The sequence below is a fragment of the Oncorhynchus keta genome, chromosome 10 (assembly GCF_023373465.1).
Source record: "Oncorhynchus keta strain PuntledgeMale-10-30-2019 chromosome 10, Oket_V2, whole genome shotgun sequence".
In the NCBI taxonomy this organism is placed as follows: domain Eukaryota; kingdom Metazoa; phylum Chordata; class Actinopteri; order Salmoniformes; family Salmonidae; genus Oncorhynchus; species Oncorhynchus keta.
Genome location: NC_068430.1, coordinates 17,832,845 through 17,858,207, shown reverse-complemented (window position 1 = coordinate 17,858,207; position 25,363 = coordinate 17,832,845). Strand labels below are relative to the sequence as shown.

At 41.4% G+C, this 25,363-nt stretch overlaps 2 protein-coding genes across 8 annotated transcripts; one reads left to right on the top strand and one right to left on the bottom strand.

Annotated features, from left to right (window-relative positions):
* Positions 1–11,283: 11,283 nt before the first annotated feature.
* Positions 11,284–14,102, top strand: LOC118388320 (prothymosin alpha-like). Its single transcript, XM_035777243.1, has 5 exons — positions 11,284–11,479; positions 12,172–12,258; positions 12,653–12,734; positions 12,849–13,039; positions 13,171–14,102. The coding sequence occupies exons 1-5, from the start codon at positions 11,429–11,431 to the stop codon at positions 13,237–13,239; spliced, it is 480 nt and encodes a 159-aa protein (XP_035633136.1). The 5' UTR covers positions 11,284–11,428; the 3' UTR covers positions 13,240–14,102.
* An 848-nt stretch (positions 14,103–14,950) lies between these two features.
* On the bottom strand, positions 14,951–24,743 carry LOC118388319 (proton-associated sugar transporter A-like). 7 transcript variants are annotated; one of them, XM_035777240.2, is made up of 10 exons: positions 23,020–23,582; positions 20,045–20,467; positions 19,781–19,873; positions 19,435–19,659; positions 17,974–18,779; positions 17,726–17,879; positions 17,376–17,552; positions 17,013–17,218; positions 16,592–16,817; positions 14,951–15,679 (listed from the first exon to the last, which is right to left on the bottom strand). In XM_035777240.2, exons 1-10 carry the CDS (start codon positions 23,030–23,032, stop codon positions 15,654–15,656), a joined length of 2,349 nt encoding a protein of 782 aa, XP_035633133.1. In that variant the 5' UTR covers positions 23,033–23,582; the 3' UTR covers positions 14,951–15,653. The 7 variants fall into 7 exon arrangements, with proteins under 7 accessions (XP_035633133.1, XP_035633135.1, XP_052382541.1 ...); XM_035777242.2 differs by lacking the exon at positions 17,013–17,218; XM_052526581.1 differs by lacking the exons at positions 14,951–15,679; positions 23,020–23,582 and adding an exon at positions 24,585–24,743 and having other exon boundaries at positions 16,545–16,817.
* Positions 24,744–25,363: the final 620 nt, after the last annotated feature.

Below are 25,363 nucleotides of genomic sequence, written 5' to 3'. Positions count from 1 at the left end.
TTTATTTTTGTGGTGATTTTGCGATTACCGCTATCTATCCTTGTTCCACCCTTCATAGACGAAGAAGCACATACAGGCAGTCTACCACTGAGCGGCAGCACTAGCTTACAGCTGCACAGGTCACAGGTCACAAGAAAGAAAGGCTGCCGGGTAGCAGTTGCTAAGCAATCTAGCTCGTTTACCTGTGGCTCATTTGTGACTGACTTTGTGATTGACACAGATGTCCGGTAATGTGATTATACGTTATATCATTATCAATGCCACTGTTCTGAGTACACTAAAGTCATGATAGTCATCACTTTTCAGTAGTACATGTTCTAAATGAAAAAGCAAGCAATGTTCATATGGTCTCTTGTATAGTGGTGTTCCATCTGCATATGAGAGGGCGTACATTAATTAAATACTTGTGTGCTCTGGTAGACTTAAAAACCCTCAGTTTGTGGTAAATGTGAGCGGTTGAAATGACAGTCGGCTGGAAACAGATAAAGCCCTGGGTTAGGTTAAACATTAGTCTTGATCAGCCTTCTGAGTTTCAGTTCACTTCATTCTGCCGTGTACAGGAAGTTTCTTCATGAATGATTACAGCTGCCCTCCATTTCACAGGCTGCTAAGGGGGTCTCCATTTTGTGTGTCTGAGGAGCCATGTAATTCCCCTGAGCCCCAACTTGTTTATTTCACCATGTGCACTGGAGACCACTGCTTTGTATGAAGGATCCGTATCCCCAGTTAGTACAGATCCAAACGTGTATTCTCTTATTCCTCCTTGCATGGGTCCTTTTATTCCACTTGAGCCTCCCTATCTCTCGACCAGCCCTGCTCCTTCCTCTATAATTTCTTCGTGCCCTCTCCTCTCGGCTCCCATCAGTCCCTCCCCCACCCTATCCTCTGTCCCTCCTCTTCTCTGCTCTCTGCTTGCTGTGCAGATGGTTCTTTGTTGGTGCTTCATAATAGGGCTGAGGTCAGTGTGGCCTAACATTAACACATGCATACTACTCTGTAGTACACCATCATTTCCCCTTCTATGTTTGCTTATCTACAATGTCTCCGAAACTACAGCGCCACCAACGTTTTAGAATAAACAGAGTGTCAGTCTCTCCCTACCTTGGTGATGAGGAAGTATCCTTATAAACCCTAGATAAAGCTCTATCCAGTAGTCACCCCACATTTAAACTGTAATGGCTGTGAATAAAAGGAAGATCATGTCTGAGTTACCAACAGTCACAATTGACCTATTACATCAAAAGCTAGTCTAATTTAAACGAGTCGACACATTTCAATCGAGACATGGTAATAGGGGATCTGATCTTCTGGAGAAGGAGATGTGAATGAACCATCTGCCTCACCATTGGTCATAAGAGCCACCATTATTGAGCCAGTAGCCACTCATTCATAGTTCAACATTATCCTGATTGAGAGAACAAATGGGAGAGTTATTTGCATTTTGCACATAGTAAAATCTGTTCTAATAAAAAAGTTAAAAATTCATTTGAGAGCAAACATCATCCATGGTTTCATTGTATTTTTTAAGCTTTACAAAAGAACCCTCAAGGGAAGATTTATGAATGTAGTTGTAGGTTCTGAGGAAAAGGGAGGTGAGGTGGTCCACCAATGAGATGTCTCTGGGCAGCGATTACACAGACCAATAGGCCTCAGTAAAGTGCAGGTAGAGTGAAGGCGGGAAAGCTAAAGGGAGGAGTGCTTAGGAGCAACTCTGAATTCGTGGAAATTTCCACTTTCCTGCAAGGCAGGGGTGTGGGTGGAGCTTGAGATGGAATAAGGTGGTGTTGTACATACACAGGGCACATGGAGTCATTCCCAGTTCTCCTTACTTTAGCCATTAACCTTTTTCTCTACCACAATCTCTGTAATAAATCTCACTTTATCTATGTATAGGCTACTCCTTTTACCTGCCACAGACTTTTGCACTTGGGGAGCGTGACAAAACACCAAGAATAGAGTACTATAAAAAATACAAAATAACGCTCAGCAGGTCGGCCTATTGGGTTGAAGTATGTTTTGTTTCTCTCCTTGCTCTTCCATCCAGTACTTTTGCCTCTCATTTACCTTTTCTGTCTCATTACAACTATTTTAGTAATAGCCTAAATAAAAGGCGGCATCCATTCTGCAAACTGGTCCACGCTGTACCTGTACATGTCATTTCGTTCCTCTCTCCTATAATTCTAATTTGACAAAACGAGAGATTTAAATTGATTACATGCTGCAATGTACCTGACACCTTTTAAATAACCAGGACACCTCCATGTAAGGGCCAAAGGGACACATTCCAGGAGGTAGCCAGCCATGAGGTTTTGTATGTTTACAGGCTTAAAGGGAAATGTAAAAAAATATATATAAAAAATGGTAGAGCATGGCGCTTGTAACGCCAGGGTAGTGGGTTCGATTCCCGGGACCACCCATACGTAGAATGTATGCACACATGACTGTAAGTCGCTTTGGATAAAAGCGTCTGCTAAATGGCATATATTATTATTATTAAAAATCAACTTCATATTCACCATCTCCAGCACTACCCCAAGATCAGTATATGTGAAAGTGGCACGATTCTATGTTTTGTGGAAAAAATAGATAGAGGAAGATGAGCGTTTCCAATGACATCATCTGTGTGCATCATGATTTTATCCAATTATGAGTAGGCATTGCCTACTAATTGGTTGATGAGGTCACAGGAAACACATATTTTTTTTAAAATCTTTTTTACTACAAAACACAGAAAAGCCCCATTTTCACATATGTTGATGTTGGGCTGGTGCTGGAGATGCTGGAACAATTTTGACATTTTTCTTTAAAGGAATCCGAGAATACATCATGCAAGACAAATAACGTTGGTGAAGGTAGCAATCATAGGTCTTTTCATTATTGGACTGGCAGTGGTTCCGGATTTTCTGGAAACCTGGTTTGCCGTTGCTAAAGATATAGATTTCTGTGCATGTGAATGATTTTTAGCTGCTGGCCAGTGCCCATTCCACTGCCTACGTAGCTGCTGCTCAGTGCTCCGCTGCCACTTCCCTTTCCTTGATCAGTGATGATTATTGCATGTATTCATGGAACTGTGTATGACCAACACCACTGTTGCCACTGATAGCAGAGACTGAGGGGTCCCCGCTGGCACATCCACTGTCTCTGAAATATTGAGGTTCTGTACACTCTGTCACAATATAGAAGTTAACTTATATGTTGTCCTGATTCTCTATTGGATTTGCCTGGGATCCCTAGAAAGCCGTTCAGAGTGTATGGGACACCGCTGTTCAGAAGAATAGAGCCCAGTTAGCCCCCGCCAATTCTTCCAATTATGGGGACCATTCCCCCTCCTAATCCTGATCTCTGCTCTTTGATGCCCCCACCCCTGCTCTCCCCTCAAGCACCGACATTCCATGGATCAGGTTACAGTCTTTTGTCTTCCTGTTTTTCAGGTGTGATTGCGAGTAACTCTTCTTTGTGTTTATTCAGATTTTTGTGAAAATCTGAAGAAGGTTGTGGTGGAGGGGATCCTTGTTGGCCAACCACTCACTTTTGCCTCTCATTCCTAAACTAAAGATCAACTTCTTGAGCACAAAGACTATATGCTCTCTGGTCCAGATGGTTATAAAGATTATCTGTGGCACTGCATCAGTTCATAAATAATGTTCCATTATAGCTTTCCAAGTTGAGTAGCAACTGTGAAGAAAATACCCTCACTGTGTCATAGTATGAAATGGAATACTGCCCATAATTATGAGACCTTCTTCTGCAAACCCAAAATGATGACAGCTCTCACAACAGTAAACAGCATACAGATGTTGCTCTCACTCTCTCTTCAGTCTCTGCTTGAACTCAGTCTTTTTAAGTGAACCTCTACCTCTAGTAACCTACAGGGACCAGCAGGAGGACATTTCTGGAAGAGGTCCAGTATCTATGGAAACAAGTTGAGGTGGTCGGCATACAAAAGAGAGAGAGAAATGACAGGAAATGATCTCACAAACACTCCCCCTCTCTGATTGCAGGGACTGACTGCTTTTATAAGGCAGTTAGACTGCTTCTTTTCTGAATCTGGACTACTACTGTGAAGAGACACTAACACACACTTTCTAAAACACACATACACACATGTTATTCTTTAATGTAATGTAGTATTATAATATTGTAATGTAATGAGGGAGCAATGTAAATGTGTATAATGCACACTGTTTTGTTTGATGTAATGTTTTTATCTCTGAACCCCCAGGAAGAGTAGCTGCTGCCTTGGCAACAGCTAATGGGGATTCTAATAAACTACTAAATACACAAAGAGTGGGATGGTTAGATTGCAGATGTCTGTTTCAGTGTTCTGTGGTCTCCACATGGTCTTCATTTCTAAAATGAAAGGAGCACTGGAACTATGTCAGCCTTCATTGAATGCATTTCCTTTGCCATCTTCAATTGATAAAAAAAAATGTTCATGTTTATCAGTGCATTGATGATCAAGAAATATTGGGAAGTATTTAATTAAAATATTAGTGTTAGTATTTACCAGTTAATTACTATGTAATTAATTATGTTGGACACAATATTTGTTATCTTATATTTGTTCCCAGACACAAACCCAAATGGACTGAGATAACCCAGCATCACTCTGACACAGCCCGTTGATCTCTCCATGTAATTATAGCTGCTTGACACCAGTCATAATTACATTTTAGTCAAACGTGGGATTTATGACTGAATGAGCACTCTGAGGCTAAATCAAATTAAGCTTTTGTACGCTAGTGAACCAGCCAGCCAGGCTATTTTACTCTTGAGAGTGCCCTAAAAATAAAGCCTGGGCCTTCATTTAACAATTGTTTGATATTGTTAATATCGAGAGTGCACATGCATGAATCCCTATAATTTATACCTGAGAGTAGGAATATCCAAGCTATGGATATGAAATATGTATTAGTGTCAGAAAAAATCCAAAATAATCTCATAAATTGTTGCTCTTGTTACTATATCATTTTAAAGGTTATTTCAGTCTAATACAAAATAGGGATGTCCAAGCACATTAATATTTTGGAACAAAAATACTCCCCATTTTGGACCACCAAATCAAAGTGTATTGGTCGCAGGTGCAGCAAAACTCTTATCGTATTAGATTCCAATTAAAGGAGGCCATCTCAAATATATTGTGTGTACCTGAAGAGAAGCAAGTGAAAATACACAGACTTTGACACGAGCTGTTGCAACACAATGTTAATAATCCCCCACTTTTTGTGGGCTGTTAAGCATGTTCAGTGGGATGGCTCTGGGCCTGTGATGCCATGTGTAGCCACTCCCAGTGAGATGAGTGAGAAACAGAACAGAAGAACTGGGCTCACCTTAAATGACCCTGGAGAGAGGAAACAGGCGCGATCTGAGAAATTAAGTATTGCTTTCTATCGTATTTGCTGCCCACCCAACCTTTTTAATAGATGGAAATAATTCATAATAGTACAAATAATTAAAACTGTTCTTAATACCATGATACTAATAAACAACATGTAACATACAGTGCCTTGCACAAATATTTTATTGTGTTACAAAGTGGGATTAAAATTGATTTAATTGTAATTTTTTGTCAACAATCTATAAACACATGTAATGTTAAAGTGGAAGAAAAATTATATATTTTTTATATATATATATTTTTTTTTAAAGTATAACTAAAATATATTTGTTGCATAAGTATTTAGCTCCCTGAGTCAATACATGTTAGGAATACCTTGGGCATCGATTACAGCTATATGTCTTCTTGGGTAAGTGTATAAGAGCTTTGCACACCTGGATTTTGCAATATTTGCCCAATTTATTTTCTAAATTCTTTAAGCTCTTTCAAGTCTTGCCATAGATTTTCAAGCAGATTTTAAGTCAAAACTGTAACGTGGCCACTCAGGAACAGGAAGAAGAAGGTTTTCCTGTAGGATTTTGCCTGTGCCATCCCGTTTCTTTTTATGCTGGAGTACTCCCCAGTATTTTCCAATGCCAAGCATACCTATACCATGATGCAGCCACCACCATGCTTAAAAATAAGGAAGCAGTTACTCAGTGATGTTCCATGTTGGATTTGCTCCAAATATAAGGTTTTGCATTTAGACCAAAAGTGTATTCCTTTGCAGTGTTTTTTTGCATATAAGATGCATGTTTTCAAATATTTGTATTCTTCTTTTCACTCTGTCATTTAAGTCATTATTGTGGAGTCACTACAATGTTGTTGATCCATCCTCTGTTTTCATTGAACTCTGTAAAATGTAAAACTAATGGCCTCATGGTAACATCCCTGAGCAGTTTCATTCCTGTCCTGCAGCTCACTTCAGAAGGAAGACTGTATCTTTGATGTCTCTGGGTGGTTTAATACATAAACTACGGCAATAGTATTAATTTGACCATGCTTAAAGAGATATTCAATGTCTGATTTGTTATTGTTACCCATCTACCAATCACTGCCCTACTTTATGAGGCTTTCGAAAAGCTCCCTGGTCTTTGTAGTTGAATCTGTGCTTGAAATTCAATACTTGACTGGGGGAACTTACAGTTGTTGTACGTATGGGGGACAGAGGAAGGGTTAGTCATTCATTGCCAGGTCGCAATTGTAAATGAGAACTTGTTCTCAACTTGCCTACCTGGTTATATAAAGGTGAAATAAATACAAATTCAAAAAGAATATCAACCCCTATTATTTCACACAGAGTAAGTCCATGTCATTTATGTGATTTGTTAAGCCACATACTCCTGAATGAATTTAGGCTCGCATAAACAAAGGGTCTGAATACTTATGCACTGACTATATTTTAGTTATGAATTTAAAATGTTGTGTCGATTGTTGACAAAAATTACAATTAGATCCATTTTAATCCCACTTTGCAACAATAAAATTGGGGAAAATCCAAGGGGGTTGAATACTTTCGCAAGGGACTGTATCAGAGGCAAACTGGAGTTATTGTATTTTAGATTAGAAGCATTGATTGCATGTCTGGGTCAGGGTAGAGGGGGTTGACAAACTTACTTTGCACTATGAGTGAGTCTGCATTATACTGGAACAGAGGCTCAGTGTAGCACCATTTGCAACACAATAGCCCCCACACAACATGCTAAATGAAACAGTGGCCACAAACAAAAGTGTCCAAAGTGGCTTGGCGCAGTTTGTGCACGTGTGTGCGCATGCATTTTTGTGTGTGTGGGTGCAGTGAGGCGTCGCATACACAGACACACACATACAGACAGCAGATTAATAAAATACACTGCCCTGACCCTATTCCGACCTTTAACCAAACTATCACTGTCTGTAGGTTGGCGAACAGCAACCTCAAATATGTATAATTGTAATTCATAAAAGCATCCAGGTTTTACAAGGAATCAACATTAAACATATGTATGAACCACAGGAATCTGCTGAGAGCATGTGTTTGATGTATTTGATATTCTACTAATTCCGCTCCAGCCATTACCACAAGCCAGATGAACCTGAACAGGACGAAAGACATTATGGCAGCTTCATTAAATAGTACCCACAAAACACCAGTCTTAACGTCAACAGTGAAGAGGCGACTCTGGGATGCTGGCCTTTAGGCAGGGTTCCTCTGTCCAGTGTCTGTGTTCTTTTGCCCATCTGAATCTTTTCTTTTTATTGGCCAGTCTGGGATATGGCTTATTCTTTACAACTCTGCCTAGAATGCCAGCATCCCGGAGTCGCCTCTTCACTGTTGACATTGAGACTGGTGTTTGCGGGTACTATTTAATTAAGCTGCCAGTTGAGGTCTTGTGAGGCATCGATTTCTCAAACTAGACACTCTAATGTACCTGTCCTCTTGCTCAGTTGTGCACCGGGGCCTCCCACTCCTCTTTCTATTCTTGTCAGTGCCAGTTTGCGCTGTTCTGTGAAGGGAGTAGTACACAACGTAGAATGGGATCTTCAGTTTCTTGTCATTTTCTCGCATGGAATAGCCTTCATTTCTCAGAACAAGAATAGATGGATGAGTTTCAGAATAAAGTTATTTGTTTCTGGCCATTTTGAGCCTGTAATCGAACCCACAAATATCTGATGCTCCAGATACTCAACTAGTCTAAAGAAGGCTTGTTTTATTGCTTCTTTAATCAGAAAACCAGTTTTCAGCTGTGCTAACATAATTGCAAAAGGGTTTTCTAATGATCAATTAGCCTTGATCAACTTGGATTTGCTAACACAACGTGCCATTGGAACACAGGAGTGATGGTGTCACGCCTTGGCCATAGAGGGGTTTTTATTCTCTATTTTGGTTAGGCCAGGGTGTGACTAGGGTGGGCATTCTATGTTCATGTTTCTATGTTTTCTATTTCTATGTCTATTGTTGTCTCTGATTGGGAATCATACTTAGGCAGCCTTTTTTCCTTGTGTATTTGTGGGCTTTTTTCCCTCCTTCAGTGTGGGATCTTGTTCTTTCGGTTGTGTGCAGGTAGTTGGCACAATGAAGCTGTTCGGTCGTTGTATTCGTTATTGTTTTGTTTTTTTCTAAAAGTTTCACTTCATTATTAAATTATGTGGAACTCAAAGAACTACTTGGTCTCATCCTTCCGACGAAACCCGTTACAGATGGTTGCTGATAACGGGCCTCTGAACACCTATGTAGATAATCCATTAAAAATCATCCGTTTCCAGCTACAATAGCAATTTTACAACATTAACAATGTCTACACTGTATTTCTGAGTAATTTGATGTTATTTTAATGGACAACAAAAAAATGATTTTCTTTCAAGAACATTTCTAAGTGGCCCCAAACTTTTTTTGAACGGTAGTGTACATATGCGATGAGTAATGCAAAATATGTAAACATTATTAAAGTGACCAGTGTTCCATTATTAAAGTAGCCAGTGATTCCAAGTCTATATATATATATATATATAAGGCAGCAGCCTCTAATGTGCTCGTGATGGCTATTTAACTGAATTTAATAGTCTGATGGCCTTTAGAAAGAAGCTACAGAGGGGGGTGCGGACGGCCCAATACATCATTGGGGGCAAGCTCCCTGCCCTCCAGGACATTTACAACAGGTGGGGTCTGAGGAGGTCCCAGAGAATCGTTAAGGACTCTAGTCACTCCAACCATGGTCTGTTCACTCTGTTACGATCTGGCAAACGAAATCGGAGCATCGGGTCTCGAACCAACAGGCCATCGGACTATTAAACAGCTAGACCCTAGCTGTCTACCCACCTGCACCTTAGAGCCTAATTGCACAGACTCTCCAAACACACACACACACCACACCACACACACACCACACCACACCACACACACCACACCCACACACACACCACACACCACACCACCCCACACACACACACACACACACACACACACACACACACACACACACACACACACCACACCACACCACACCACACACACACCACACACACACACACCGCCCACTCCACTGCTTTTACTATTTAAGCTGTTATACCAAGTCACTTTACTACTTGTATCAAACATACATTTTGATATTAATTTTGATAATTTGGGTCCCACGTGGCTCAGTTTGTAGAGCATTGCTCTTTTTCTATCAGGATTGCTGTTGGTCACGCTAGCTCTAGCCAACCAACTTGCTTTTTTTCTTTCACGTCCTCCATAATTAAAAGATAGAGAGATTAGACACTATTGTATGTGTCCTTCCAAAGAAGGAGAAGCCAAAGACAGTATGGTAGCAGTAGTTTAGAACGTCTGTGGAGAAGCTTATGAAACATGGACAACTGGATGGTGATTGGACATGTCTGTCAGGCTGACAGACATCTTTACCTGGCGCCACTTTCTCTGGATAAGAGCATCTGCTAAATGACTAACATGTAAACCAGGGTATTACAACTGGCAGCCCAAGGGCCTATTTGCCCCCAAGTATTCTGAGCAAAAAAAAAACAATAATCAATTATTTTTTAAATGTTCATTGTTGGACATAAATTTAAGAAATCTGTTCCCAAGTATTCCCACACATAATAGAGAGACGTGATCATATACAAATGTAAACAATGTTTGAAATTATTATGTTTTTGTCAAACATTAAATCTGTTTTGGCTTCTTGAGTCAATTTGCAGTCAAAGCATTATTTGTAATTATGTTCCGTACCCTTGAACATCCGCTCAACAAAAAACCGTCCCACAGCTGAATCATAAAAATATATATATATATATTTAACTAGTATAAACCATACCATAGTATAAACCAACCATTCTGTATATTATATTATGTCCATATTACTCAAATTAGTTTGTATTACTCTCTTTTTCTTCTATCTTTTACTACTACTTGTTTGTCATGAATGATATTGTTATTGTACTGCATTGTTGAGGAGTGTTAGTAGGTAAGCATCTACCTGTATGTGTGCACTTGATCAATAAACGTGTTATTTTATTTTAATTCCCCATCTAATAGAAATGCTGCCTGCTTGTTTCCCAAGCTTTACTCTGGACCAATAATTGCAATGGTTTGTATTTAGGTACATGGATCACTATGAGATATACATTAGTTATTTACAGCGCAGATATTACATATTACACAGTCACAGTGAATAAGTGTAGGTAGCCTACTGGCTGTGTGCTTGTTATAGGCTTACACATGTAGCTATTTTATTCAAATTCAAAACGCGGCACTTTGTTCTGGACCTTTATGTTTAAAATAGAAATGTCTAACCGAGCCAAGAGGTGTGGTTTACTTAGTAACTGGTTTCACATTAGCGTCGTTGTGCTGTAATCTGATACTTCTCTTTCTGAAGAAAAAGAGCGCACTGAAGACAAAGGGGATATGGGGCTTTAACGGGGTTTTATGCTTCTAGATAGGCGAAATGAGGGACAACATGCTTCGAATACAAATACATTAGTCAAAATCAAAACAAAAAAATCAAGGGGCAACAGTAGGCTTTTCATGAGGAAAATATGTTGTTGAATTTAAGCAATGCTTGCAGTCACACAAAGGGACGGTATTCATCAAAGCCACTTGAAGCACTTGGCATAGGCTATGTCTTACATGAAACACCATTAAAATGTCAACATGTAATTAATGAGAGAGAATAACAATGTTTCTAACACATAAATGACGTATAAATCGAAATCATGTAAAAACTTTCTTCACGCTGGTAACTTCACAGCGGAGTACACCCTTTAAATGTTTGACCATTAGGAGAAAGAAAACTGGGAGGAGCTTGATAGGCGGGACACATTCCAAAGAGTGACAACAATCTGTCCAATTAAAACCGCTAGAACATGTTGCTTAAATTTGGATTGCCCAATCACGTTTTCAATCGACCAGCTCCATTCTAACTAATGGATTACAGTCGAGCCTAACAAACAGATGTAACTGGTTTTCATCATTCTCTTCTCTTCTTCTCAGGCTCTCACAGAAATCACTGCCAGAAACATCGAGGCATCAAACACAGTATTTATTTCGGAAACATATACCCTTAGATTCAACTAAATATGGCTGATACCGCAGTAGACACTACCACAACTACCGAGATTTCAGCAAAGGTGAGTTAATTAATTTGACTACGTTAGCCCACGTTACTAGTTAACGTACTCTTCAGTTTAGCCTGTGAACACCAACTAGCTAACTTTAGCTTTTATAACCATGTAATAACCAAATCACTTAGCTTAATGTTAGTCATTGTTATTGACTGAAAAATAGTAGGTAGCAATGTTGTATGTTGTTCTCAAACGTTTAGCTAGTTATTTAGTTGATTAACTTTTCGATAGCTTCATTATTCGCTTGTTACTTTGCTAGCTATGTTAGCAGCTGGCTGGGTTTGCCGTTTAATTTGCAAGCTAAACTGCTAAATGTATCGTTTATGTATAGTTTTGCTAGCTAAATAACGTTAGCTAAACAAATCCCTCAGAAAATAGAATGCGCTCGAGCTTCACGGTGCAGCAATGGCGGGAAGGGCTCGAGTCTTTCAGAGCGCGAGTGGAGTGTGGTGCGTCTGTGGTGAACCGCGACGCAAATTCCCGATGCCTTCCATTGTAGGCACTTTGGCAGTGGTCGGACACACTCCACTTGTAAAGATCGGTGATATGAATAGAACGCCGACTATAATTAAAAAAAACATAATCTGAACTAGAGAAGGGCTGGTTTCATTGGCAACGAGTATATGGACAAATCGTTTTTGACATGCAACAATTGTACCTATCAGTGAGCTAGCAAATCAAGGAAAACATATTTTCAGGAGCTCAAAGAGAAGAAGGAGGTTGTCGAGGAGGTGGAGGAGAAGGAGAATGGCAGCGGGGACGCACCAGCCAACGGCAATGGAACAGTGAGTTGAAGCTTATTCCCTCGCGAGCCTCATGGCCTTTTGTCTCGGCGCCATCATCATGCAGGTGTTGTCAGACTCCGCCCTACTGTTCCATGCATGCTATCCCACAGCTCTTTGTTTAGTTTGTGAGATGGCACAGATGTTTTCTCAAGAGATCGCAATTGGCCCTCATTGCGTTCCCTTCCCCTACTCTCTGGGGAATTAAGTATAAACTGGAGCATGTGCCCTGTTTTAACTCTGAAGCTTGTTGGCTGTGACTCACGGGCTATTATTGTAACTTTTTTCTGAAGACTATTCTAAATTAAATTACTTAGATGTCATTCTGCATACAATGTACCCACATTTATATGACATATTACCAAGTTACTCAAATTCTTTGTTTCCTTCCCTCCAGCACACAAATGGTGCAGAGACAAAGACAAATGGTGCAGACGATTCTGAAGAAACCCCTGTGTGTGAGAAGGAAGAAGAGGATGGTAAAGTTCATGTTTCTTTTTGGACTTGCAGCTGGATTAAAAAAACATGTTTGTTTGATACTTGTGAAGTGTCTGAAGCCCTTGTTTTTGCTTCTTGTATGAAATTGATTGCAGGAGAGGGACTGGATGCAGCCAAGGATGCAGAAGAAGTTGCTGGTGAGGAGGTTGACCACCCTGTGAAGTGCCCAGCTGATGAGAGTGTTGACCACCCTGTGAAGCGCCCAGCTGATGATAAGGTTGACCACCCAGTGAAGCTCCCAGCTGATGAGGTTGACCACCCTGTGAAGCGCCCAGCTGATGAGGAGGTATGCTTTTGTCGGATGATTTTAAAACGCAGTCAATATAATAGATTAACTTTTACCATGAGACTATCTTTATGACTGTTGTATATCTGGTCACTAAGTTCCCACTTAAAGCTTGTATTTTTTCCCTTCAGGACCAATTGGAAACAAAAAAACAGAAAACAGAAAACGGTGAATCAAAGGAAGCTGAAGTGAAGGCATAGTGCGCAGAGTATGTACTCCTCTGAAATGCTGTCTACATGGCACGTTCAACTTCACCTTGTAGAGCTTGTGCTTTATGTATGCTTTACAGATTTGGTTTGTCTCCAAGATATTACATTGCACTGGAGTCCTAAAACATAGAGGCCGCTCCTCTCTTTTTATAAACTGTTATTTATTGGTTTCTTAAGCAATCTTAACAAAACAACCTGTGCAAATAGAATCTGTGCTATTTTATCAGTTTTGTTATTTTGTATTCGTATGAGTTAAGCACATTCTCTACATAGTTAACTGCTGACCAGCTGATTCAGAGACAGACAGCTGTAACCTTCTCCACATGTTCAGGGTGACTTCTCAGACTCACTGAAGACCAAAGATAAGTTTTAAGCAGGGGCTAATGGACTATTGTTAGCATTATTAATTCAGGCTTTTTTAATCCTTTTTGTTTACTGCTGCTAGTAGTTAATCCTTTGCCAGGCTGATCTGTTAACACAACAGATGGCACAAATGGAAGAACGCCTCCATGATAAAAGACGCTTGACCCTGTTTGGGGGGCTGGCTTCTGCAATGTTAATTACCCCCTCTTAAATCTTAAGGCTTTGGTCATGTTCTGTATGCATTTCACACAAGTTTGTACCATTTGTACCCAAGATACTGTTTCTTTTTTTGGTTTCATTTTAGGTTATTATGTTATGTCTGGGTGACTCAGAAATTGTGTCTACAACGGTCTTTATCAATATCATTCCCACCCTGGTGTTCTTAGTGTCTTCTTGTGCAGTTATATTTCATGATTGCTATTTGGTTGCTTCGACCACTGCTTTGTATATTCTGGTTCTTGATGATTAAATAAATCAGTCTTGTCTTTTTACCAATTTTTTTAAATTTTGCATAGACTGATAGTTTAGTGTAGCTTTTCACATCCATTCTTAAATAAGATGCTGGATAGCTTTTTAGTGTTATAATCGAATTACAATTGTGATACTAGTGTTTGAACTGAAAGTATATCTTATTAAATTGTTAAAATTGTCCTAGCCATGTAAGCATTGATGTCAGTTGACCTAATTTAGTATAAGACTGAATATGAATGGTTTAGTTTGAGGAACAGGAGTAATTCTCAAGCTGATCGTTGTTACTGGGAGAGGGAGGGACTCAACCTTAGCATCTGGCTTTTTCCATTGAACTGTCTGGACACATCGATCCATTGATGCGGTTTACAGCTCCACCTAGTGGTACAAACTGGTATTGTGGGTTGACTCCAGGCAGGGTTGATTGGTGACAATCACTACTCTGATATCACATGGTTATGTGAATGTAGGTTTTCAGGTCAGTGACCAGTTATAAAGTTATAAATGCTGTATGTCTGAATGCAAAATACATAGCTGTAAATCTAATACCAACATTTTACAAGTAAACTGATCATTTTTAAAATTTATTTTAATTTTACCTTTATTTAACCAGGCAAGTCAGTTAAGAACATATTCTTATTTTCAATGACGGCCTGGGAACAGTGGGTTAACTGCCTGTTCAGGGGCAGAACGACAGATTTGTACCTTGTCAGCTCGGTTACTAGTCCAACGCTCTAACAACTAGGCTACGCTGCCGCCCCATCATAAAGGACACTTATAATATACATAATTATCTGCATAGAAAACCTATAAGACACTTGAAATTCTATGCTAAAGTGAGTTTAATAAATACAATTAAAAACAGACCCCAAAAAGTGAAAATTGTTATTTTAATTGAACTCTACCCTGAGGTTAAGTAGCTGTTACATTAACATAATATTGGAATTATGGATGAAAAAGAAGCATCAGAAGACACGTTTTTTTTGTAAAATACTAGAAATGTTATTTTGTTGAATTGAAGCAAGTTGTAACAGCATGCTGGTCCTGTGTCCTCACAAGAAACCAGTCAGACACATGACATCATCATGGCGTGTGTCCAGTCTGTTAGGGAGGCTTTAGTGGGAGACCGTGATCACCATTCCGCTGAGCCATCACCAGCTATAGGTGACTCACGCAAGCATGAGTTGTGACAATTTATTTAAAACGTGTCAATTACATTGTGATGTCCAAGGCAAGCAATGCCAAGCAAGCTATTTTAGCCTGTCCAAAATTAAGTGAATAAGTGTGGTGTGTGAGGAGACTGGATAACTATCCCAAATGTGAGAGGATCACTCCAATGAGCCAGTTTGGGTATAGTGTGGTGAAACAAGCCTAAACACTAACTAAAGCATGTGCCCTAGTGGTGAAAATAAGCACTTGCTGTTGGCAAAAATGAACCCAAAATTCTTCCCTCAATGTTGCCCAGCTCCATCATCGATAGCATAGTTCACATGTATTTTCTTGAATTATTTCTTGCCACCAAACAACAGATTTGTTGTTCTTCTTTTCTGTTCAGTTTCCGATGGAATGCCGAATCACACCCCAGTTTCAACTTCTCTTCCTGGTAATGACAAGAATCACTGTCATTACACCGGTCACACCAGTAGCTGAGTGACAGGTCAGATTGAAGTCCATGGCTTAGTAAAGGGGTTGTCTGTGTATATGTTTGTGAATGCATTGGGGACCGTCAAGTCAAAATGGTAAATAATGACCATAATAATCTGGTTGACTGGTGAGAAAGATATAAGCCTGATCAGAGGGCACATGCTTGGCTCTAATGTTCACATAGTGCAAACCGAGTGAATGCAGTACTATATGGCGTGTGTATGTTGTATTGTGTGTCTGTGTGTAGATGTACAGTAGATGTGTTACTGTGCTTACAGGAATTTAGGGCTTCAAGCAAAGGTAATTGGTGACTCAGACAGTCCCTAAACCTGCTTACAGGGGGATGTACTAACTCAGAGAAACAGGCAGGTAAACATTCTCTTGGCCATGAGATGAAAACAGAAGGCATTGAGGCGACAGCGCAAGCAGATTTTAGACAAAACCAAAACAATGAACCCCCTCAAACATAGTTTTCATTAATAATGGGATGTAGAGGCTATAAGTATTTTATATTTGGTGGGCAGCAGCCTAAACCTAACATCAAAATCAAGAAGTAGTGATGACGAAAAAGACTACTGACAGCAGAATAATCAGGCATGCACACACAGACACGCCATCAACATCACATGTTTTCGTGGAAATGAGCAGAAAGAAATGCATGGATACACTATCCAACATACTGATAACAGTAGCCAATGTGTCTGTCGGTCTAAGCTCTTGAGAGGAGCTATGCTGAGCAGTGTGAGAGAGTGACAGTGTGTAGACTATATGCAGTGTGTGTTGTGACTGCAGTGCGAGAGTGTGTAGAGCAGTGAGGGGGGCTAAATGTGCACAAGTAGTGGCTGGGTCTCGCTTCCGGAATGCTCACCCTCAGTTGGGGGCAGATGGTACACCACGCAGAGGGAGGAGTACAGACAGCCCACGAATGACATCACGCTGGAAAAGTACATCACTCCCTGGGCCCCGCCTACCAGTGAGGTCAGAGGTCCCATCGACACGGACACTATGATCTGAGCCAGGAAGTACTGGCAGCTGAGCAGAGAGATGTCCACCCCCATTCCTCTCCTGGTGCCTTCTTTTGACGATCCACAGAACTACACACACAGACAAACACACAGCACAGACAGAGAGACAGAGAGGGCACATGTATAATTCCACATAATACTTTGCTATATCAAAATTCAACAGTTGGACAACACTGACCAACACCAGGATATAAAACACTATGTCACAGAAACCACAGTCTGAACAATATTATATTCAGTGTAATCCCATTTATCTTCACTAACCTGCGGGCTCTGGTAGTATTCACACAGCAGAGAGTAAGGTAGCGTGCATAGAGTGGAGAATAGCACCCCGTAGGTGATAGAGAGAGACAGCACCACATAAATGTTGGTGGAGAGCGTAGCAAGGCCTGTGCCAAGGCCAAACACCAGGTAGGCAAAGAAATAGAGAGAGCGGAGGGAGAAACGTTCCTCCAGCTTCTCCAACATGGCTATGAATAGAAATGAGAGGAAGGAAAAAAAAACTGTAAAACAACTAAATGTGATAAAGAATCAAAATTATGGATGTTGTGTGTTCTGTTTTTGTGTTCTGAGTGTCTGAATGCTTTTGTGTTTTCTTTTTAGTGTCTGTGTGTGTGCAGGACTCACCTGAGTAAAAGGCAGCACTGAATGCATAGATGCACATGCCCCAGCAGCCCATGCTGACCCCAGCATTGTAGCGTTGGTAGGCCTCAGAGTCATGGGGTGCTCTGGGGTCTCCCTTGAACACTACCTCCCCCATGAAGTCAGTGTAGAATAGCAGCATGCCCTCAAAGGACAGCCAACCTTTAGGATCAAGACAGGATGGCAGATAGCTCATATTTACATAGACAAACTCACACAGCTTCCTCTGGATCACAGACAGGTGTTGTGATATCAAAGCCAAAATCACTGGTGGCTTTAACCTTGGTAGGCATACAGACAATGAAACACAAGCACAAGAGTGACATGACTCTCACCCAAAAAATGGTTAGTGCAGAGGCTGCGCAGTGATGGAGGCATCCTGTAGATGGCGATACACAGCATCCTCATTGACATCTGTGAATCTGCTGTCTCCACATTTTCACTCAGATCACTCTCATAGCGCACCCCATTCAGCAGAATATTTGCCACCTTCATTACAGGAAGAACAGGATTCAAAAAGCAAATTCTCTCAACACGATGATCTGTAAACAAACAAATCAGAGGGAATCAATTCCAGGCCGACCTGCTGACTGAAGGTCACTGTTCTTCTGCGGCCATTTTCCATCCCTCCACTCTGGGTCACCATGGGCTCCTCCACTAGCGCAAGGCTCTGAGGGCGCTTCAAGATACTAGCGGATGAACCTCGATGGGGCCCTCCCCCCATCTGAGCCTCCCCTGCCTCAGCCCGGGATCTTGCCCCAGCCAGGGTCACTGCTACTGCTCCAGACTGTGAACCTGTTCCAGGCTGAGATCCCTGGAGAGGTAGGGTGTCCCCTGGAGGCAGGGGTCGGGCTGCAGTGTCTGGGTCAAGGGGCTGTGGCGATGGCTGTCCAGTGTAGCAGTCGATGAGCACACTGTCTATAAAGGAGGTTCCCAGGGATGAGGCAAACTCGTTAATGCCAGTGAGAGAGTTGTCCCGACTGATAAAGCTGCCATATTTAGGAGTGAGCGGGCTGAGGGGGGAGAAGGGGCTGGTGAGGCTGGCACAGAGGCGTGCATTGGCATCAGGGTTCGAGGGGTGGGGTTCAGAGAACTGATAGCTATTGAGCCCAGTCACTTCCTTTTCCTCCTCCAAACCCAGCCTTGCCCCCTGAAGGTCTGGGGGAGAGGGGGGGAGAGGGAGGCTGGGGCTCTTCAGAGAGCCCTTCTGAAGCTGCGTCTTTGGCAGGGGCCGCTCGGGGATGCTGTTGAGGGTCATGCATGTGGAAATGACCAAAGTGACACTGGTGAACATGTATATGACTCGAAGTTGACCTCCCATTGATCTCCCGAAATCAGTGTGGTCCCAGTTAATTCCACCCACGATGTACCCGAATCCACCACCCAGACCTGCATAAAGAGAGTGGGACATAATCATCATAGAGCCAATCATCATATCAATGACACTGATTATACTATCACATCTTAGATATACTGTATATTCTATCACATCTTAGATATACTGTATGTGCTATCACTATCACATCGTAGATATACTGTATATGCTATCACTATCACATCGTAGTTATACTGTATATGCTATGTCTACATCGTCAGAAGTGGTTTATATGTACATTTGACTGTCTCACATACCAGTAGTGAGTGTTACAGCCTATTGGTATGTATGACGTTCTCGAACGAGCCAGTAGTGTACAACATTTCCCTGACAGACCAGTTGTAAGTGAATAGCTTTCTAACCTGCCAGTAGTATGTATACTCCCACTGGGCACAAACTGGATGAATCAACGTTGTTTCCATATTATTTTAACCCCCAAAAAGCTATGTGATGATGTTGAATCTACATGGAAAACTGATTGGGTTTGAAAAACTTTTAACCTAAATTTAATGACACAGTGACATATTTTATTGATTTCACGTTAAATTAACATTAGTTGACAACTCAACCAAATGTAAATCAAAACTGTAAATTGAAGTTACGTCTGAGCCCAGTGGGCTGTGTATTTCCCTGACTGACTAGCAGTTAGTGTATACAGTGCTCTCAAACCTGCCAGTAGTGCATGAATATTGAGGCCACGATCCTGGTCCTCTGGCAGACACACATCCATCATGTAGGCATGGCTGGGGTTATCTGCCGAGTCCGCACTGAAGTCCATCAGAACCACTCCACAAATAGTCAGTATGATGCCCCACTTGTGATTGGTTGCCGTGTCTGCCACCGCAGCTCCAATGTCCCGCCCATTCAGCACCAGTGTTAAACCAAGCAGAGCTCCTACAAAGGTAAAACAGAGAACTCCATCACTTCAGGATATCAATATTGGTTTAAAAACAGGAACCCAGCCGCACCAGAGGGGGGAGAGCCATGCAAGAAATGGATAGTGAATATTCCTTACCTATAGCCAAGGCCAAAATAAACGGTCTCCGCCGGCCAAAGCGGGATGTACAGCGGTCACTCCAAGCTCCCAGGAGAGGCTGGAAAAGGAATCCTTAAAACCACGAAGAAAGGAGAAGGATTTAGGGGCACTCAATGGGAAATGCAGATGGGAACATCTATATAGTCTAACTATACTATTCAAAGTATAGTTAGGTATCTCATATGTCTTCCAATCAAACAGGACTTTCTGTATCTACTTCATCTCTCCCTGCCACTTCATTACCCAATATAGGACTGGTGAACCACACCAGGCTGTAGAACTGGTCTGGCAGACCCATCTGTAGCAGGACAGGGGTGACATAGGCCGTCTCCATGGCATAGCTGAACTCTATGCCAAACAGGACGCAGCCATTGAAGAGCAGCTCTGGGAAGGTGCGGCGGGGGGGTAGCTCACTGAGGTCCAGCTGATCCAGAGGGCAGGGGGTGTTGGGCGGTGGGGGCGGGGATGGTCTGATCAGCTTCCAACACTTCGGGGGTCTCTGGAAGTTGTTGGCACGGTGACTCAAGAGGCGCGTGGTAGACGATGGGAAGCTGGCCGTCTTGGACATGGAGCTCCTCCAGAGGCCGTCATTAGTGGTACCCAATGGCCTCTCTGATAACCTCCCTCCTGGGCTGGCCAAGAGAGGGTCACTGGGGGTGCACATTCCTGGAGAGGACATCACTCTGTTAGGTGAGCCCAGTTTACTCTGCACACACTTGGAGATGGTCATAAGATAAAATGCAATCAAAGTTAGAAAAATAGTTTTTTTACGAGGAGGAAGACAGTACAGTTAGGAGGCATGTCAATAACACATGTGCAGTCATCATTACATCTATAAAATATTGAATCATTATAATAGCCTTGGCAAGCTAATTTTAGAGGACACTCAAGATCAAAAGATTAATTATTCAATGTTGAATCATTTTGGTTGCTCATGTTGACCAGTAGTGTGTGTCACAGAAAGCATTTGACTCTGGTGACAACATTAAGGACATTAGAAGGGGGGATCAGTGAAATGCAGGCTAAACTGTCAACGGAGTGAAGAGCAGAAATCTCAACTAGCATGCAAGTCGCAGTAATGAAGATTTGAGTGTGTGCGCGTTCAGGCGAATGAAGATTTGAGTGTGTGCGCGTTCACGCGAATTCTGCAGAGATTTTCGGCACAAGACCGGCAAGACGCACTGAAAATAATGCACTTATTTATACTGATGTGCTGATGCGGAACCGCGTCTCACAGAGGCTGTTTCCATCTTTAATTTTTCATGGATGTATTTTTCATTGTAAAAAATATATTCTGGTAGGACCTATAAAAAAACATTTATGACACGGTCTCCTGAAATAACACACGTTTTAAGATGCTAGGCTACACATTATATCGTTGTGAAACACGTCTTTAAACATGAAAAATATGTCAAACGTGACTGACTGGCTTGATAGGTCTGTTCTTTCCTTTCCTTTTTGTCATTCAATTCCTTCCAAAATGTTTGTTCTCAAGGTGGTGATTATACAATTTAACTCATGATCTTGCAGGACAAGGCGTGCATATTGAAACAACACGAAATAAAATTACCTTATCAGTGTTTCTCTGTCATGTATTTCAGCATTCTCTGTTGGTGAACAAGTCAATCATATTTATGCTTATAATATTTACGTTGAATTAGATAATTTATATTTTTTTCCTGAGATGCATTCATCTCCCTGCTTTAACCTTCGTCACTATTCCTCTCCCTTCCTCTGTCCCTCACACGTGACGTCACATTACCACTCCTGTTTCCCTGCGCTAGGTAGACCATGCAGCATCAACACCAACATGGCAGCTATCGCACCGCCAGAGACTTTTCGTTTCCATTATCATGAACCATATTTAAAATGATTGTCAACAACCCTGACCAAAAGTTAAAAATATTATATGGATGTGTCGACCTTGGCTTATCTAAGACCCAAACTTATTTACTTCGTTTTTTTGTGCTGTCCTAACATGTTTACCTAAATATTTGCATAATAGGCAATGACTTTTCATAAAAAGCTTTCTGGTAGAAGTACAGTAGCATAGTAGTTTTATTTTCATAAACCAACACGAAGCATGAAAGCAGATGCCATGCCATGAGCTCCTTTGATCTCACCAACACCTGTTCATCACTCCTTACCACAGCCACAGAGTCATAATTATGTCTAAACCCTGCCTATTTCTAAAATGTATCTTCTTAAAATCCGATTTTAAACCTAACCCTAACCACACTACTATCTTATGCCTAGCCCTAACCTTAAAGCGGCAATCAGCACTTGAAACAATAACAAAGCTTACTCCCAGCCCATTTTGGTAAAAAGCTAGGGGATGGGGCACGAGAAATGTAACCACTCTCAGATTATTGGACAGAGCCAGATATGCAAGGACTGGCCATCCATGATATCAAAACTATAGTTTTAACCATATTTTGAGGCTATATACAGTTTGTCAGAGGAAGGCCCTAAAAATTGTCAAAGACTCCAGCCACCCTAGTCATAGATTGTTCTCTCTGCTACCACACAGGAAGCAGTACTGGAGCGCCAAGTCTAGGTCCAAGAGCCTTCTCAACAGCTTTTACCCCCAAACCATAAGACTCCTGAACAGCTAATCAAATGGCTACCCAGACTATTTGCATTGCTCCCCCCCCTCTCTTGTACACTGCTGCTATTCTCTGTTTACTATTTATGCAGTCACTTTAACTCTACCTACATTGACTCTGTACCGGTACCCCCTCTATATAGCTTCACTGCATTGTTAGTTGCAACACTGCGTTGTTGGTTAACGGCTTGTAAAGTAAGCATTTCACTGTAAGGTCTACCTACACCTGTTGTATGCGGCGCATGTGACATACATTTTTATTTTATTTGTTTACATTTACTTTGTTTACAAATATTGGAGTAAAACAATCTTATATTTGGGGTTTTGATGGGGTACAAAAGTTGAACTAAGGTCATGATGCATTTATAAGTTATATTCTTCAAGAATCAATGGGTTCATATAATTCATTTATAAGTCAAAAAATGGATGTAGCAACTGCAATAGGTGTGGTCGTTGTACAATCTAATAGTTTACTAATAGTGAGGGGTGTGTTCTAATAGTAAGGTTTTGTATTTATTTTCTTAGTCAACCTTGTGTTCTGTTTCTTTGTGTTCTTGAACGTAGCCCCGTCTTTAATTTGTGTTCATTGATTTCACCTGTGTTAGTTACTCACCTGGTCTCATCATCACTTTATTTAGTTCAGTTCCTTCTGTTTGGGACTTTGTGAGGTATTCTTCGTTTTTACTCCACTAAGCCTTTTCCTAGCTCGTTTGTGAGAACCAGTTATAACCTTCAGTCCTAGTTTTGATTCACCTGCCTGTGTCACGGTTCATGAATCCACTGCCTCCCTCTCTCTTTCTCCCGTGATTGTGTGGGCGTGGTTCCCAATCTCGGCCTGATTGTCTGCGCCAGCTGGAACCACTTATCTTCCCTTTATATGTTCTGTAACCAGTGTTTCTTGTTGTCAGATTGTTGTTACTTCCCTGAGGTTGTGTCGTGTGTCTGTGCTCTTCTCTCACCGCCCTGGTGTGGATTATCTGCTGTGCTCCTTCCTACCCATCCGGACACACTCCCCTGGATTTCTCAGCACGCTATCATTGGAAGATGCGCCCTAGTCCCTGGGTCGGATTCCGTCTGAGTACAGTCTGTCTGTCCTGTTGCTGTTGTAAACTGTATTCATTAAACCATCGTTGCTTGCATCTTGCATCCGCCTCTGTATTGTCACAGCCTGTTTGCCTACCTGTGTATGACCATTGCCTGCCTGTGACCACGATTCTTGCCTTCTGCTAAGGTGAAATAAACACCTGCCGTGCTCTGCATGTGAATCTACACCTTTTTCTCTCTGAGTATTCATTACAACTGCCATGTCTGAGAAAATAGTTTTATGGATGTAGTCTCCAGTCAATTCAGTGTAAATGGCAAAGATTGAACTAAGTCAAATTTGAATGAACTTGAGTGTTTCTGGAGAGGTATGTTGCTGACCTGGAATTTATAAATGTATAGGCTATTATATTAAGATCAGGAAGGACTTTTTTTTTTTCATGAGCATGGCCTTATTTCTATTACAGCATATTGGATGACTGTCATTCATACTTCACTCACCCTGTTCAATGTTACATCAAAAGGTTTAGGCTACAACATGACACATTTTCCCTGTACCCATCATGAGGTTGCTAAAACCTAGCCTATGAAAAGTTTATAACAGTAGGTTGAGAGACAACTTTGAGGTGACATTCAATACCGCCTTGCATACTCTTGCCTGCATCTAGCTGCTGTAGGGTGTAATCATTAGTCCAACAGTTGCAAACAAGTTTCTATTGGACAAATTCAGGTATGTTTATCCCCATTTTGTTCTGTTTGCTTCCGTTTAAGAAATGTTTAACAGAATCAGCCTAATGAATACACCCTTGATCACGCGTAAACAGTTCACTTTCATAGCAGCCACATTGTATACCTTCTCCCATGCGCTCCTCCTCTCACCTCTTCGTTTGTGGACTTCAATGAACAACACATCAGCTGTATGTGACCAGGTGAGAGAACCTTTCCAAGCCAAACTGCTACACACAGCCTACATCGTTGTCAACATATTTTCCAGGGTAACGTCATAGTCATCATCGCTAATATAATTAACTCGTTAGTAATCCTGTTACAATCATGCAGTAATGTTTCAGTGTACAGTCAGTAAGCAGTTACACCGGCGGGCCCCGGTGGCAATAAATTGGAAAACTAGAAGCTTACCTTGACTTGGAAGAGTTCCAGTGTTGTATAGTCATAGCCAGCTAGCTAACATACAGTAGCATCCCTCTGTTTGAGCAGGGTGTTTCATTAGGCTGAACTGCAATTGTCTGAAAACACAACAGCTAGCTGATCTGCACATGCTCTGAGGGCGTGGCTAGGGATGCCATTTCGGCCAGTAGCCTTGAAAGGGCGAATTAAATAACTCCTCCATGGAGACAGTAAGCACATAGATCTCAGGGTGTCGCCTCGGCAGCTCAGAGTGTTTATGCTTGAAGTGTGAGAAAAAGGTGTTTAGCTCGTCCAGTAGGGCGGCGTTGGTGTCCACCACTCGACTGGCTTTCGTTTTGTAATCTGTGATCGTTAGAAGCCCATACCACATTCACTTTGTGTCCAACCTTCTGAATTGCTACCACACTTTGTCCCTATACTTGTGCCTCGCCATCTTGCTCGATCTGCATAGGTAGTATTTGTACTGTTTAACCATACAATTGTCCCCAGTCACATTGCCATGTTTATAAGTAGCATCTCTCCCCTTCAGTTTTCTGACAAGGCTGCCATTAAGTTGGCGAGTGCACTGTTCATTGCTGGCTTCCCCTAAAGTAAATGGTTGTTTTGCTAAAATTATATGACTCCTGTCTAAATAAAGTAATTTAAAATACTTCACCAGAGAGCATGACTTAGCCACAGAGGATCATTAGCTTCTTAATGTTTTTTTTTGCTGAGGATTGTTTCAAATCACAATTGTGTAGACCTATGCCTATTTGGGTAGCCTTCAATTT